Source organism: Oncorhynchus keta, chromosome 29, assembly GCF_023373465.1.
Source record: "Oncorhynchus keta strain PuntledgeMale-10-30-2019 chromosome 29, Oket_V2, whole genome shotgun sequence".
Classification (NCBI taxonomy): domain Eukaryota; kingdom Metazoa; phylum Chordata; class Actinopteri; order Salmoniformes; family Salmonidae; genus Oncorhynchus; species Oncorhynchus keta.
The window spans coordinates 10,057,747-10,070,012 of NC_068449.1; the positions used below are offsets into that span (position 1 = coordinate 10,057,747).

General features: G+C 46.6%; 1 protein-coding gene across 3 annotated transcripts in view; it reads right to left on the reverse strand.

Annotated features, from left to right (window-relative positions):
* LOC118362302 (unconventional myosin-VI) overlaps window positions 1-12,266 on the reverse strand; it is a 107,099-nt gene that overhangs the window by 16,511 nt on the left and 78,322 nt on the right. For all 3 annotated transcript variants that reach the window (XM_052485885.1, XM_052485884.1, XM_052485883.1), the window contains one exon: window positions 3,535-3,695. In XM_052485885.1, coding sequence (XP_052341845.1) covers window positions 3,535-3,695 — 161 coding nt within the window. The remainder of the gene's footprint in view (window positions 1-3,534; window positions 3,696-12,266) is intronic.

Genomic DNA, 12,266 nt, shown 5'->3' on the forward strand with positions numbered 1-12,266 from the left:
TGCAGAAATTCGTCCACGAAGGTCTGATTCACACAGTCTCCTCTGAACAGCTGATGTTGAGATGTGTCTGTTACTTGAACTCTGTAAAGCTTTTATTTGGGCTGCAATTTGAGGCTGGTATCTAATGAACTCATCCTCTGCAGCAGAGGTAACTCTGCGTCTTCCATTCCTGTGGCGGTCCTCATGAGAGCCAGCTTCATCATAGCGCTTGATGCTTTTTGCAACTGTACTTGAATAAACTATCAAAGTTCTTTACATTTTCTGGATTGACTGACCTTCATGTCTTAAAGTAATGATGGACTGTCCTTTCTCTTTGCCTATTTGAGCTGCTCTTGTCATAATATGGACTTGGTCTTTTGCCAAATAGGGCTATGATCTGTATGCCACCCCTACCTTGTCACAACACAACTGATTGGCTCAAACGCATTAAGGAAAGACATTCCAAAAAAACATTTTTAAGGCGGTACACCTGTTAATTGAAATGAATTCCAGGTGACTACCTCATGAAGCTGGTTGAGAGAATTCCAAGAATGTGCTGTCATCAAGGCAAAGGGTGGCTATTTGAAGAATCTCAAAATATAAAATATATTTTGATTTGTTTAACACTTTTCCATATGTATTACTTCATAGTTTTGATGTCTTCACTATTAATTGACAATGTAGAAAATGGTAAAATAAAGAAAAACCTTTGAATTAGTCGACCAACAGTCTATCGACCAAACAATTGACCAGTCGACAAATTGGGGTCAGTATGTTCCTGGGCTTACTTAAACCGTCTGCAGCCTTTCCCTACCCTCCTGCAGCGCTCTGCTGAGACCTCTAATTCAATAACCCGGCAGGCAGGACTTGGCTCCTATATACGGGTGGCCCTCCAGGTCTGTAAGGGTCTGTAAGGGCTTCTATGGGCCAAGGCTTTGGGCTGCTGTAGAGGTATCCTTGGGTGTTCTGGTGCTAATCCAATAGCTGACAATAAGCTAACCTCGTGGGAGGAGGGCCAGCCTGGGCAGATAATAGAGCGACAGAAAGATGACAGGGAGAGACAGTGGAGTGTGTGGTGGTGGCAGCTCGTGGGGCTGAGTGCTGGATAATTGACATGTCACCCCCTCAAAGGGCTCCTGGTGTAACAGGGATTGATGGTGAGATAGAGACTCTGAGGGGTGTTGGCCAACGTTGGAGGGATTAAGAGCTACTGTAACAAAAGAATGCCTACTGAAGATGAGACGAGCAACTGATGGATGTCATGCCTTTAAGGAAGTTAGTTGAGTTCAAAGTGCTATAGCTGTTGTCAAACCACTGCGGACACAAAATCTGATTTTATCCTAAAATAGACACACACAATCTGATTTCAAGATTCAATATATTTAACAAGGTAACACCCTTGGCAAAAATGTCTTCATTTCCTATTGCTCACTAGGTTTTTTAACTATTTTATAACGAACAAAACAATGATTTTCGGAAATGATTTATTTGATTAATTTGGGTGATTCTGGTGATCGTGTGTGTATCTGGCAACAAACCATTTATCACCATTACCACCAAGCCCGAAGTTGACATTTTCAGGGCCATTTCCTATAAACACAATAATACCAGTGTACAAAAATGACTGAACATTGTCTCTGAATCATACATATTCATACACAGGTAACTGACAAAATAAAGGAAACACTTGAGTAAATGAGGGATACAAAGTACATACGTTGTTATCAATAAAATGTCACATTACGGTGCAGAGCATTCACCTCTTTTAAAGAGCATAGTCAGATATATATTTTTTATTATTCCATGCAAAATGGTGACGTTTTATTGATAACGACCTATTGCAAGCAGGTGCTTCAACAGACGTTTGATTCCTGAGTTAATTAAGCAATTAACATCCCATCATGCTTAGGGTCATGTATAAAAATGCCCAGTTGCCCATTGTTTTGGCTACCATGGCTAGAAGAAGAGATCTCAGTGACTTTGAAAGAGGGGTCTTAAAGGAGCCTAGGGGGTTTAAAGTGTGTGTGTTTCAGGCACCAGATTTGACACTTATGGAAGATTCTGGACTGGCGCCTGAGACAGCGTTTTCCACCACCATCAACAAAGCACACAATACATCTTGGTGTCGCATCCCTCCAAAGGAGTTCTAGACACTTGTATAACAAGGCACATTGAAGCTGTTCGCCCTATTAAAATACACTATGTTGGTGTTTCACTTATTTTGTCAGTTACCTGTATCCGTAGTATAATAGTATTCCCCATTAGTCACGGAGACCAGGGAGGCTTCCACTAAGAGCTGTCTGAGCAGCCATCTGATACGTGATGTCAGCGCGTGTTGTGACAGTCTCACACTGTTGTGACACTTGTGGCGTGTTGACACCTGTGAGCAGTGGAATATGCTTAACTGTATCCCTCAGTGACCAGGTGTGAAGAAGTCACTTAATGGGTGAACAGGTACCTGTAGGCCAGGTGTTCAGGAAACACAAATACAATACTCCTCTGTTCCAACTGTAACTAACCATGACTAAACCTATCATCTCTATGACGGTAGGTGCTACTGATATCATTACAAGAGTGTTAAGACCGAGTACTAACTAACTAGTTATTAAGTCCTGTCACCAACGGTGGTTAGGAGTTAGTTCTACAGTACATCTCAACTGTGTAGTTGATTAGTTTACAGAGGGGAATGAGCATTGTGTGTTTGTTCAAGTAATTGTGCAAAGCTAGCTATCAAAGATACAATAGGAATGGAAAATAAACTGGTTTTCCAAGTCAATAAGAACAAATACAATGTATGACAAAAGCCATAGAATATACATTGTGAATGCCTGAAGATGTTGATGTCCATCAGCACTGCAAACAGAGGATACTGTATGATTAGACTGGGGCAACAGAATAACCATCAGACCTATTATACATTCCTGTTTAGATTTGGCACGCAGTGGTCATGGTCATATGTTTCGACAGGCTAATTATCAGACGTGCTTATCCCCTGGCCCTGTTGATTCATGCCCTGGGCGGGGAACACAATGGCGAATTGAATCATGACTGGAACGCAGTGTTATTTGGTTCTATCCAATGTGAAGAATTAGATAATTAGCTTATTGTTTATGATGGCTTTGCATGGGCTGGTATAATCCTGGATCTAGGTTGATGAAAGATTAGATGAGGTTGAGATGAAGGATTAATGGGTTGTGTTAGGTTACTGGAAGAAGGAGGATAAGCTATTGGCTAATGTCTTACATGGCTCTCACTGTGTTTGGATAGAGACCTGAGAAAGACCCATTGCTGGGAGAGGGGAGAACGAGAGGAGGAGAAAAGAGGTTATGCATGCAGTGGACAGGTGTAAGTCTCCTTATGGACCTAAGAAATACAACAGCTATATATTATTTGACGTGTTGAATCCTTTCAGCTCCTATTAACATTTCTGGGTTAAACAACAAGCTTGGTTGGGTCCTGTAAAAACCTAGATCTAGGGCTTGAGTATTGACACGTGACAATATAATCATACTAACATATAGATGGACAGATAAGTGTGTATATCTGTATGTGTACCTGCGCAGACTGGGGTCCATCTGGGCCTCGTCGTTGATGAGTTCGGCTTCACTCTGGGCGATCCTCATGGCCAGCTCTCTGTCTCTCCTCTCCTGCTCCAACAAGGCCGATCGCTGGACGTCCTCCTCCCGCTCCAGCGCTATCTGGATGTCCATCTCCGCCTGAACACAAACACACGTTCATCATCGTCACTGCATCATAATTCTCAACATCCCCATCGCATCATCATGAGTCGTTCATCTACAGGGCATACAATTCCTATATGAAAACCGCTATTGATGCGAAGCATCACTCGAGCAAAGAATAGACTATCATTATCACAAACCCTCGACTTTCAAAAAGTTTAAATTTAAAAAGTTAGGAAGAGTATTTATTAAATGCCATAGATTCACATTTTCATAGTGATTTACCCGAACACGCCACTTTTAATCTTCAAACACAGCCAATAAACAACTCGGATGTTGTTCTTCTCACACATTTCAGGGGAGAAATCCAGAGACCTCTGTAGCCAAATATTAGAGCAGGGCCAGGGGCTGAGGGGCTGTGCCGGGCCACATCTACCCCATCAGTCTCTGTCCTGGGGAGCGATGGAGCCTCGATTAGCCCTGAGTGACAGGAGGAGAACTTAGGCAATAACATGGCCTGCTGTGTGGTAAGGCCTGATTAGATATATTATCCTGGTGGTAGCAGCTGCTATGAGTCTCTCCCTGTGATTTTGCATCTAGACGACGCAGAAATGCACACAGAAAGGCACCGAGCAGACAGAGGGGCACCCAGCAGACAGAAGGGAACCTAGCAGACAGAAGGGCACCCAGCAGACAGAAGGGCACGCAGCAGACAGAGGGGCACCCAGCAGACAGAAGGGCACCCAGCAGACAGAAGGGCACGCAGCAGACAGAGGGACACCCAGCAGACAGAAGGGCACCCAGCAGACAGAAGGGAACCTAGCAGACAGAAGGGCACCCAGCAGACAGAGGGACACCCAGCAGACAGAAGGGCACCCAGCAGACAGAAGGGAACCTAGCAGACAGAAGGGAACCTAGCAGACAGAAGGGCACCCAGCAGACAGAAGGGAACCCAGCAGACAGAAGGGAACCTAGCAGACAGAAGGGAACCTAGCAGACAGAAGGGCACCCAGCAGACAGAAGGGAACCTAGCAGACAGAAGGGAACCTAGCAGACAGAAGGGAACCTAGCAGACAGAAGGGAACCTAGCAGACAGAAGGGCACCCAGCAGACAGAAGGGCACCCAGCAGACAGAAGGGCACCCAGCAGACAGAAGGGCACCCAGCAGACAGAAGGGAACCTAGCAGACAGAAGGGCACCCAGCAGACAGAAGGGCACCCAGCAGACAGAGGGGCACCCAGCAGACAGAAGGGCACGCAGCAGACAGAGGGGCACCCAGCAGACAGAAGGGCACCCAGCAGACAGAAGGGCACCCAGCAGACAGAAGGGCACCCAGCAGACAGAAGGGCACCCAGCAGACAGAAGGGCACCCAGCAGACAGAAGGGCACCCAGCAGACAGAAGGGCACCCAGCAGACAGAAGGGCACCCAGCAGAGTGAAGGGCACCCAGCAGACAGAAGGGCACCCAGCAGAGTGAAGGGCACCCAGCAGACAGAAGGGCACCCAGCAGAGTGAAGGGCACCCAGCAGACAGAAGGGCACCCAGCAGAGTGAAGGGCACCCAGCAGACAGAAGGGCACCCAGCAGAGTGAAGGGCACCCAGCAGAGTGAAGGGCACCCAGCAGACTGAAGGGCACCCAGCAGACAGAAGGGCACCCAGCAGACAGAAGGGCACCCAGCAGACAGAAGGGAACCTAGCAGACAGAAGGCCACCCAGCAGAGTGAAGGGCACCCAGCAGACAGAAGGGTACCCAGCAGACAGAAGGGTACCCAGCAGACAGAAGGCCACCCAGCAGACAGAAGGGAACCTAGCAGACAGAAGGCCACCCAGCAGAGTGAAGGGCACCCAGCAGACAGAAGGGCACCCAGCAGACAGAAGGGCACCCAGCAGACAGAAGGGTACCCAGCAGACAGAAGGGTACCCAGCAGACAGAGGTGCACCCAGGAGACAGAAGGGCACCCAGCAGAGAGAAGGGCACCCAGCAGACAGAAGGGCACGCAGCAGACAGAGGGCACCCAGCAGACAGAAGGGCACCCAGCAGAGAGAGGGGCACCCAGCAGACAGAAGGGCACCCAGCAGAGAGAGGGGCACCCAGCAGACAACCGCAAAAACAACTTAAATCAGAGACTAAAGGTCAGTGGGAACTCTTGGAGGTTGGAGGGCTGTTTATCAGCGGGCTGTTTAATGGCGCGCTATTAATCGGAGGGCTGTTTATCGGAGGGCTGTTTATCGGAGGGCTGTTTATCGGAGGGCTGTTTATCGGAGGGCTGTTTATCAGAGGGCTGTTTATCAGAGGGCTGTTTATCAGAGGGCTGTTTATCAGAGGGCTGTTTATCAGAGGGCTGTTTATCAGAGGGCTGTTTATCAGAGGGCTGTTTATCAGAGGGCTGTTTATCAGAGGGCTGTTTATCAGAGGGCTGTTTAGGTAGGCAGCAAAGAAAGCTGGAGAGGGAGAAACAGATTTTTGCTGTTCGAGAGAAGTTTCAGAGGAAACCTTTGAGGTAGGTTGAGCTGGGAGCTTTTATCACGCCTGGGCCTTTACCCCTGGTAGATTAGAGACCGTGTAGTGGTGGTGACCTCCAGGAGAGAATCACCAAGGCGATAATAGGAGGGTAGAGGAAGACGCAAAGGGGGGTAAAAAGGGAAAGAATAGGAGGGCAGGGAAAGGGGGGGGGGCTGGTGGGTTGGGTCCCATAGGGCGGCGCACAATTGGCCAAGCATCGTCCGGGTTTGGCTGTCATTGTAAACAAGAATTTATTGACCAAATACTTATTTTCCACCATAATTTGCAAATAAATTAATTTAAAATCCTACCATGTGATTTTCAGGATTTTTTTTTCTAATTTTCTCTGTCATAGTTGAAGTGTACATATGATGAAAATTACAGGCCTCTCTCATCTTTTTAAGTGGGAGAAATTGCACAATTGGTGGCTGACTAAATACTTTTTTTGCCCCACTGTAGTTGGTATGCCTGCTGGCAAGGTTGGTAGACTTTAGAAAAGCAGTTAATAACACTCACATTCCTTTCAATCTTTTACCCAGATTTGACAGAGATGCATAGAAGCACATTTAGTTTATAAAAAAAAAGGAAAATACAGCATAATGATTATGGCTCTGGAAAAGTAGTTTCAGGTTTTTGAAAAACCCATTCTCTAACTTCCGGATGTGGGGCCTAGCCCCCCTTCGGCCCACTGCCCAGCCATCCTCCGGTACTTTGTGTCCACCAAAAATAAATGTTTTCCCCAGATGTCAAAAGTGGTCTCCTGATGTGGTTTAAGCATTGTTGTTAAATTAACTTAGAAAATCAAATTGAGTGGTTTTCCTATTAAACAAAAGTGTGATTGAGAGGGAAACACAATGTTTTAACACGGGATTGGTGTGTCCCCCCCACGGGACGGTTGAGCTAACCTAGGCTAATGTGATTAGCATGAGGTTGTAAGCAACAAAAACAATTCCCAGGACATAAGCTTTCTGCCCATATCAGATGTCTAAATTCTTGTTAATCTAACTGCACTGTCCAATTTACAGTAGCTATTACAATGAAAGAATACCATGCTATTGTTTGATACAACATTTTGTACAGAAATGCAATGGTTCATTGAATCCGTCTAAAACTTTGTACATACTCTGCTGCCATCTAGTGGCCAAAATCTAAATTGTGCCTGGGCTGGAATAATACATGATGGCATTTCTCTTGTGTTTCAAAGATAGTTCAAAAAAATAAATTCATATTTTTTTCTTTGTATCATCTTTTACCAGATCTAATGTGTTAAATTCTCCTACATCAATTTCACATTCCCACAAACGTCAAAGTGTTTCCTTTCAAATGGTGTCCAGAATATGCATATCCTTGCTTCAGGTCCTGAGCTACAGGCAGTTAGATTTGGGTATGTAATTTTTGGCAAAAATTGGAAAAAAGGGGGATACGATCCTTAAAAGGTTATTAATAAAATACATAATTTAGAGAACAAACATCGGTGGCAATACATATCTTACAGTAAAACTGTAAAGACATTAATCTCAATGGTCGCAACAAGAAGCACACGCATTTCGCTACACTCGCATTAACATCTGCTAACCATGTGTATGTGACAAATACATTTGATTTGATTTGACCAGGACAATTTTTCTAAGTAAGAGAACATTAAACCTTTTTAACATTTAACCGTAATATCTAACAAGTAATATAAACTAACAATAGGCCTAGACAAGATCCAAAACATCTAAAAATACACTGAATTCAAACATATTCAGTAATATAAATATTAAAGTAATGTCTTTCTACACAATACCACAACTATTGTTTCCAATCTATGAGGTAAACTTGATAAAGTATTCAATCATTTCACTGTGTATTTCAGATGGAGTCAAGCCATTAGAATGTACCAGAGGCCAACAAAATACACCCCATTCTGCAAAAATGTCCAACCACCGGCACAGGGGTGGCCGGCTACTGTATGTACTTGTGGAAAAATGTGATAAATTAGGAAGGAAGAGGATTGAGGGAGATGGAGAGTTGAGAACAGAAGAAGAATTAAAGGAAAAAGGAAGAAAGGAGGGGGAATAGAGGGCAGAGGAGGAGAGAAAGAGGGAACAGCATATGGCAATACAAGACAGAAGAAATGGGGAATACAGGGTAGGAGAGGACAGGAGGGGGAATACAGGGTAGGAGAGGACAGGAGGGGGAATACAGGGTAGGAGAGGACAGGAGGGGGAATACAGGGTAGGAGAGGACAGGAGGGGGAATACAGGGCAGGAGAGGACAGGAGGGGGAATACAGGGCAGGAGAGGACAGGAGGGGGAATACAGGGCAGGAGAGGACAGGAGGGGGAATACAGGGCAGGAGAGGACAGGAGGGGGAATACAGGGCAGGAGAGGACAGGAGGGGGAATACAGGGTAGGAGAGGACAGGAGGGGGAATACAGACAGGAGAGGACAGGAGGGGGAATACAGGGCAGGAGAGGACAGGAGGGGGAATACAGGGCAGGAGAGGACAGGAGGGGGAATACAGGGCAGGAGAGGACAGGAGGGGGAAATACAGGGTAGGAGAGGACAGGAGGGGGAATACAGGGCAGGAGAGGACAGGAGGGGGAATACAGGGCAGGAGAGGACAGGAGGGGGAATACAGGGCAGGAGAGGACAGGAGGGGGAATACAGGGCAGGAGAGGACAGGAGGGGGAATACAGGGCAGGAGAGGACAGGAGGGGAATACAGGGCAGGAGAGGACAGGAGGGGGAATACAGGGCAGGAGAGGACAGGAGGGGGAATACAGGGCAGGAGAGGACAGGAGGGGGAATACAGGGCAGGATAGGACAGGAGGGGGAATACAGGGCAGGAGAGGACAGGAGGGGGAATACAGGGCAGGAGAGGACAGGAGGGGGAATACAGGGCAGGAGAGGACAGGAGGGGGAATACAGGGTAGGAGAGGACAGGAGGGGGAATACAGAGTAGGAGAGGACAGGCAGGGGGAATACAGGGCAGAAGGAAAGCAGAGGACTCAGTCTAGAGGGAGCAGGGTAGGAGAGGACAGGAGGGGGGAATACAGGGCAGAAGGAAAGCAGAGGACTCAGTCTAGAGGGAGCAGGGTAGGAGAGGACAGGAGGGGGAATACAGGGCAGAAGGAAAGCAGAGGACTCAGTCTAGAGGGAGCAGGGTAGAAGAGGACAGGAGGGGGAATACAGGGCAGAAGGAAAGCAGAGGACTCAGTCTAAAGCACATATGTCAGAGTCAAGGCCCGCGGGCCACATCCGGCCCGCGAGAAGGTTTTTTACGGCCCCTGGGATGATCTTGATTTATTATTAGAACCGGCCCGCAGACCGCAGCAAGCCGGCAGCCCGCAGATCTTTTACACGCACCAATACTACATTTCCCACAATGCAACGCAGAGGACCAGCAGTAGGCTGCTGCATTTCAATATTTATTGGCACAGCAGTTGTCAGCATCACAGTAAAATTAACTTTCAGATACCCATCAAAAATGGCAAAACGGAAGGTGGACACTGAGAACCGGGGTTTCAAACAAGGCAGGGAGCAGAGGATTTGTTCACGGAGGTAGCTGGAAAACCTGTGTGTCTTCTGTGTGGAGAAAGTGTGGCGGTACTGAAAGAGTATAATCTGAGGCGACATTAGGGGGAAACAGGGTAGGAAACAGGCGGACAAAAACAGAATATGGACATGGAACAAAGGAGGGGGAAAAGGCAGAGGAATTAAAACGAGGCCTCAAATCAGGACAGGAGAGGACAAAAAGCCAAATCACAAGGCCAGGAAGGAAAGGCCAGTTTTATCAGGCAGAAGAGAGGCTAAATCAGAGGCCATTTACGGAGGGGGATTTCATCAAAAACTGCATGATTAAAGTTTGTGACGAAGTTTGCCCAGAAAAAGGCAACTCTTTTTAAATGTGAGTCTGAGCAGAAACACCAGAAGTAGACCAGTTGTCCATCAATCTAAAAGAGCAGCTTGTGAAAGAGGAAGGATTTCATTGCATATTCCTTGGCTGTGGAAAGCACCGACTCATTTCTGACATTGCCCAGTTGTCAATTTTCAGGCGGGTGGACTCCAGGGCAGAGCGTGACAGAGGAGTTTTGGCTTTACGTCCTATGCATGGCACAACTACGGGGCATGATTTGTATGAAGAGGTGCAAGATGTGTAAATGAGATGGAGCTGCCTAGAGGGGAAAAGTAGTGGGTTTGACAGGGCAGAAGGAACGCAGAGCACCAGTGTGTGGACACAGGAGCGGGTAGTGGCGAAGGAGGGGGAAAAGATGCAGAGGAAAGCGACAGGTGAGCTGACAGCTTATCATTGTATCATACACCAGGAAGCGTTGTGCGGTAAAGCCTTGAAAATGGAGCATGTAATGAGCATCATCACGCGCACAGTTAACTTTATCAGAGCCAAGGTTTGAATCACCGCCAGTTCAAGGCACAGGAGGGTTAGAAACAGGGCATGGTGATTTGCCTTATCACACAGAGGTGCGAGAGGGCTAAGCCAGGGAAAGGTGCTTCAAAGATGGGGAAGCAGGGAGGAGATTTGTCTGTTCTTGGACAGCAAAGGGAAAGACACAACACAACTCCGAGAGGACAATGTTTCTGTGTGAAATGGCTTTTCTGTGTGACATTACAGAGTCATCTGAATGCAATGAACTTGCAGCTGCAGGGACAGGAGGGGTGTCATCTCTGATATGTACAGTACAGTGAAGGCATTTAAAACCAAACTGACTCTGTCTGAGGAGACGCAGATGCGGAGAGGAAGGATTTGAGCCACTTTCCCAGCTGCCAGACCATGAAAGCAGAGCTCAGTCTACCAGTGCGTAGGAGAGGCACAGGATAAAATAGGTAGGAGCCATGCTTGCCGCTGGAATACAGGGCAGGAGAGGATTTGCTGACTTACAGAAGCACAAAAAAGCAGGGGGTTGGAAGAGGACCCATTTGCTGAGGGGAAAGCTCACCACCAAACCTCCAAATGGAAAGCAGATTGACCTCAATGCAATGATGCACAGGGCAAAATATGCGGCAGTGGGTGCTGCGGAGAAGGCCAGAGGTTTCTCTAGACACAATGCCCCAGTAGAGGACAGGCTGGGGAATACAGGTCATGAAGGCAGCACATACCAGTCTGAACAACTGTTTTCTTTGATGAACAGAACAAAACATACACAGAAGGAACTGCTGAACACCTCCACTCAATTCTGAGGATTTCCTCAGCTCAGAGGACAGGCAGGGGGAATACATTGATGAAGTGGAAAAGATGGGACACCAGTCTAGAGTATCACCCTCAAGAGGACAGGGAACATTACAGTGCAATCACATATTTAGAGTTTTTACTCAGTTCAAGTTTAAAAGTTAAAGTTTAATATTTGTTTTCACTGCATGTTACTTCTCCTTAAACAAAGGACTCAGTTTTGATTAATAGATTTTTGCACTTTATTTTATTGTATTTCAATCCAATTATAGGAAAAAATATTTCAGTTGAGTGGATGATAGAAAATTGCTATTATTGTTTTTTTCTTTGAAGTAAATTTAGCCCACTTTTGCTAAAAAGAAAATATAGGCTACTGAGTGCCTTGAGGGAGCGGTTTCTTTCATTTAATGTTCATGTTAGGGGGATACAGGGCAGAAGGAAATTTGGACTTTTGTGTCTGTTGAAAATTAAAGATTACTGACAGAGGGGGAAAATAGGGCTTTATTTATCTGATCATATTGGAATATATTTGTTAGGTTTTCAGTAGGTTCAATTAGGACAGGACTATATACAGGTCATTTAAACATTTTTCAATGAACAGAGGAACAGTCTAGAGGGCCCAGGGTAGCTAAGAGGACAGGAGGGGCCCTCCGTCCATTTGACTTTGACACCCCTGGTCTAAAGGGAGCAGGGTCGGTCTGGGAAGGAGAAAGTCAGCAGGAGTGATCCATCATCAGCCAGCGATGACCCACTGGGGAATCTGACGAATGCCAAGACCCTTGCGGTCTTCCTGCGAGACGGGGGAGCAAATGACTTTCACTCAGCGGGAACAGTAGTGTAGCTCAGTTGGTAGATCATGGTGCTTGCAAAGCCAGGGTTGTGGGTTCGATTCTCATGACTAAGTCACTTTGGATAAAAGTGTCTGCTAAATGG